The sequence below is a fragment of the Lycium ferocissimum genome, chromosome 10 (assembly GCF_029784015.1).
Source record: "Lycium ferocissimum isolate CSIRO_LF1 chromosome 10, AGI_CSIRO_Lferr_CH_V1, whole genome shotgun sequence".
Classification (NCBI taxonomy): domain Eukaryota; kingdom Viridiplantae; phylum Streptophyta; class Magnoliopsida; order Solanales; family Solanaceae; genus Lycium; species Lycium ferocissimum.
In genome coordinates, this window is record NC_081351.1 from 30,325,227 (window position 1) to 30,330,201 (window position 4,975).

Consider the following 4,975-nt stretch of genomic DNA (forward strand, 5'->3'; position numbering starts at 1 on the left):
GAAGGCGTTTGTTTATGTTTGTGGTCTGCTATTTCCTTTTCCGTTTAGATTAGCATAGTCCTAGGAACATCTAATTATCAAAATTCATATCCAGTGCTTGTAGATACAGGCAATATATACGCTACTCACTTGTTTCATTTTATAAAATATTTCTCTTTTTTGATATGTTGTAAAAAAGAATCACACGTTTCCTCATTTGAAAACATGTAATTTTAAGCTTTTTATTTTATTATCAATAATATGCTCATAAAACTATAGAATTAGTGTGACATGTTATAAACACATAGTTTATTTAAAGTACTTTTTATATTTATTGAAAAATCGAAGAAAATCCCTTTGGTTAAACGTATGATAGGGTAAAAAAGAGAGGGAATTGGAATTTATTCATCGATTCATAATTTTTTGCATATATTTTTTTAATTTTAAATCTCGTATTGAATCAAACCAATAAAACCAACACAAGAAAGGGCTTAGGTCGAATTCAGTAATTTTAATTTGAATTCTATATTTATATTAAGAAAATGTGTACAAAAAATAATTTCAAAACTCATATCACTAACATCTGAAATGGCTATCCTAAAATTAGAATTTGTAAGTTCAAATACCGAAAAAAACAAGGTTACTGCAATAAGTGAGCAATTAAAAAAAGCAGCCTAGATGTAGTTGGTGCATGGTGGACAAGCTAATGGGACAGAAAGTGTCTAGCCAGTCCAAACATCCACCACCAACAATGATCCTCCAAGGTGGTCTCTGTTTTTTACTTTTATTTGATTGTAAAGAAACCTCCAAAGTTTGCAACTTTCTGATAATTATTAAGTTTGGTATATTCGTTCCATAAGTTAAGTAAACGACAAAGACCCTTCTCTCTGTCTTTTTCATCGGCTTCTGGTTGTATCAAGTTCCAAAAGGTAAAATATTTTTTGTTTATATTGACACTTGTTGTTCCATTAATATGCACAGTCACCAACTTTAGTCCATTAATTCAGATTTCAGGTTATAAGTTTTCATTCTTCTCTTGTTATATTCTTGTGGTTATTGAAACTAGAAGTGGTGAAAAATGGATGCAATTTTGAATCTTCAAGCAGTACCATTAGGAACTGCTCTTACAGTGGGTGGTCCAGCTGTTGCTCTTGGTGGGATTTCACTATGGTTTCTTAAAGAGTATGTTAATGATCAAAAAAGGAAATCTTCTAATTTTCTCCCACCTTTGCCAGGTAAAATTCATTACTTTTGAATCTTGTATGAGTTTCATTCCAATTCTGCTATTTGAATTGAATTTCATGACCCCAAAATTGAGAGATGGAGCCAGGATTTGAACTTTATGAGTTCTAATTTTAGGACAGCGACATCAGGTGTTAGTACCGGAGTTCTATATTTACTTTTTGTATATATTTAGTGAATTTCTTGATACAAATATAGGGTTCCCATACGTCAGCTTCTAGCTCCACCCCTATCCCCAATATAACCGAGTTTGCTGTTGCATATAGTGAGAGGCGGATTAGTACTTTTGAATTTGATTGTTCAACCTTCAAGATTTTACAATCCTGCAAAATTATGTAAAAATGTTGAAATTTTAGTATATATCTATGTTTTGTGTCGACATGAGCTCCATTCGCCTTTGCATAATGCTTGTTGATAGGTAAATGATGTTGAGAAGTATGTGTGGATTTGGTGCAGAGGTTCCAGGGTTACCAGTGATTGGGAATTTACTGCAGATGACTGAGAAAAAACCCCACAAGACATTTACAAAATGGGCTGAAACCTATGGACCCATCTATTCCATCAAAACCGGCGCGAATACAATTGTTGTCCTCAATACTAATGAACTTGCCAAGGAGGTAATCTAAATAGTCACTCACAAACCTCTTTTCTGTGTTATAAGTTTGGGTTCAAATTGTGTTTAAGTCATGATTGGAATGGAGCTCTAAGTTTGTAGCTCAAGTAACCTTGTTTGGCCATTATCCATTTCTCACTTGCTATATAGCTTCTCCTTTCTTAATTTTGTATGATGTCAAAAGGTTTTCTGTCCTCTTAGTCTTTGCTTTTAAGTCATGAGAAATAATGTGGTATTTCAAGTTTATCTAGCTAGAAGATAAATAATATATGAGATATGGCCTCAACTAGTAAAAGTTAATGACAATTGTAAGAATATAGAGCCAGTGTCTGATGAGAAGCGTAGACAGCAAAATTTGGTCCTTCAGGAACACACCATTTACTAGGAATTGGATATGTTTCTTTGCCAATGAGTAGTGAGAGTTAGAAATATTGTACTTCAGTCTGACTGGACGGGTGCTGAAACTTATAATCTGATGAATGCTGTATATTAGCTCCAAAATTTCCTGATAGCTGCAGCTGCACCAGAATAGGTTTCAGTACTATATTACCAGAGTAAGTGTCCCTGCCTCTAGATAATCGCTAAATGGAATGTATTCCCTAGTTCCTCATTGTAAACATTAGGCCATACTACGAAGGTGAAGTAGTTGGTGGTTTAGCTAACTGCTATTTCCATATTTGGTTTCTATATAACCCTGGATTGTATGTTTTTGGTCTTGAAAAGACTTCAACTGTTATATTGGAAAAGGTTCTTGTGTTGTGGTTCTTAGTCACAGTAATAAATATGATTAAACAGTGGCTGTACCACCTCAGCTGTTTGAGGCTTTACAGTTCTGATAATATCAGAGAAAATACAACGAATATAAAGATCCTTCTAAACTAATGCTGAGGTTAGAGAAATAGTCACACGTCATTGCACAGAGCTTAAAGTATAGAGGCGTGCTTGATCCTTGTTTTTTAAAATCATTGTTGTGTCATTTGGGTGGCTTGTATTTCTGTACTCACAACACTTGATACAGATGATCTTTTTTTTTTTTTTTTTTTTGAATTTTTGCCATTGTGCTTGTTCATATTATTAGGCTATGGTGACTAGATATTCAGCCATCTCAACCCGAAAGCTAACAAACGCATTGAAAATCCTTACTTGTGACAAGAGTATTGTTGCAATAAGCGATTATGATGAGTTTCACAAGACAGTGAAGCGCCACGTGTTGACCAGTGTTCTAGGACCAACTGCTCAGGTTTGTCATTGAGAGATTGGCCTCCGTATTTTGCTTTATTATAATTAAGTCTGCTTCATGCACTAGATTCCAATGCGAAGTTCTGCTTAATATGCAGAAACGCCACCGTATCCACAGGAACACCTTGATAGAAAATGTGTCTAAGCAACTGCATGATTTGGTTAGGAGCGATCCTAACGAAGCAGTTAATCTCAGGAAGACATTTCAGTCAGAACTTTTTGGTTTGGCATTGAAACAAGTGAGTTTTTCAAAATTCAGCTTCAAAAGTATGTTGTTTCAGAAAACAACTGGTCGGTTATTTTAAAAAGCTTTAACTTTATTTGCAGGCTTTGGGAAAGGATCTTGAGTCTATTTATGTGGAGGAACTCGATGCCACTTTGCCAAGAGAAGAATTACTCAAGATCTTAGTACTTGATATAATGGAAGGTGCAATTGATGTGGACTGGAGGGATTTCTTCCGCTATTTAAAGTGGGTTCCTAATAAAAGCTTTGAGAATAGAATTCAGCGGAAACATCTACGTAGGGAAGCCGTGATGAAGGCCCTAATAATAGAGCAACGAAAACGTATTAACTCGGGAGAGGTGATCTTGCTTTTAATTCCTTTTAAGTAGATGCTAATTCCATAATCCATACCATAATTATGTTATGGTCCTTGGCTAATTTTCTAAATTGGTGGAATCTATATACAGGAACTGAACAGTTATATCGACTACTTGTTATCTGAAGCTAAGACATTAACAGAGAAGCAAATTCTAATGTTGCTTTGGGAGGCAATTATTGAAACATCAGACACAACAGTGGTGAGCACTGAATGGGCTATGTATGAATTAGCGAAAGATCCAAAACGACAGGTAGTATCATAATCTTGCCCTTTTCTTATTTTTCTGCCTTGATTTCTCTCTGCAGTTTGATTGTATCTCGCGACTGTTAATCACGTAGGAGCAACTCTTTTTGGAAATTCAAAATGTTTGTGGATCGAACAAGATCACAGAAGAGAAACTTTGCCAACTTCCATACCTATGTGCTGTTTTTCATGAAACATTGAGAAAGCATAGTCCTGTACCTATTGTTCCTCTACGATATGTCCACGAAGACACGCAACTAGGAGGATACCATGTTCCTCAGGGAGTTGAGGTAATTAACCCCTTTTCCCTATTTCTTATAAATTAAAATTTTCTTTTCTTATCAGGTGAGGTAAACTTTGCCTGTATGAGCTTACTTACATTGCCGATCCCAAAAAATGGAGGGCATTGGCTGACCGGCAGCCAGCGTAAAACTTGTCAATTCATGATAATCCTCATAATACAGTGATCGTTGGGACGTGCCACCTAGGCACGCGTTTATGAAATCAGCTTAAATGAAGAAGTGGGAATTCATATAGCTGACCCCCAACTTGTTTGGGATAGAGGCACAGTTGTTGTTGTTGTTTCTTATCAGGTAATCTGAATTAGTTGTTTGTATACTATATGCAGATCGCAATAAATATATACGGTTGCAATAGGGACAAGAAAGTGTGGGAGAGTCCTGAAGAGTGGAAGCCTGAGAGATTTCTTGACGGCATGTATGATCCAATGGAATTGCAAAAGACAATGGCATTTGGGGCTGGAAAAAGGGTATGTGCTGGTGCTTTTCAAGCAATGACAATTAGTTGCACAACTATTGCTAGATTGATACAAGAGTTTGAATGGAGCCTAAAAGAGGGAGAAGAAGAAAATGTTGCTACAATGGGTCTTACTACTCATAAACTTCACCCAATGCAAGCTCATATCAAGCCAAGAAATTGATGCATTTAAGATTTCAACTGTCCACTCTGTACTAAGAGAGCTAGCTAGTATGTGTTTGAGAGCTTTTGTTACCAATCGAATAGTTATGAATGCAGACGACTTGCTTTAACTTCCCTA

General features: G+C 35.9%; 1 protein-coding gene across 2 annotated transcripts; it reads left to right on the plus strand.

Annotated features, from left to right (window-relative positions):
• The first annotated feature begins 616 nt into the window (after positions 1 to 616).
• LOC132033318 (ent-kaurene oxidase) lies at positions 617 to 4,975 on the plus strand. Of its 2 annotated transcripts, XM_059423268.1 has the most exons (9): positions 617 to 908; positions 1,046 to 1,214; positions 1,678 to 1,838; positions 2,913 to 3,074; positions 3,172 to 3,312; positions 3,401 to 3,655; positions 3,764 to 3,925; positions 4,014 to 4,208; positions 4,547 to 4,975. In XM_059423268.1, the coding sequence occupies exons 2-9, from the start codon at positions 1,058 to 1,060 to the stop codon at positions 4,856 to 4,858; spliced, it is 1,545 nt and encodes a 514-aa protein (XP_059279251.1). In that variant the 5' UTR covers positions 617 to 908; positions 1,046 to 1,057; the 3' UTR covers positions 4,859 to 4,975. The 2 variants fall into 2 exon arrangements, with proteins under 2 accessions (XP_059279251.1, XP_059279250.1); XM_059423267.1 differs by lacking the exon at positions 617 to 908 and having other exon boundaries at positions 969 to 1,214.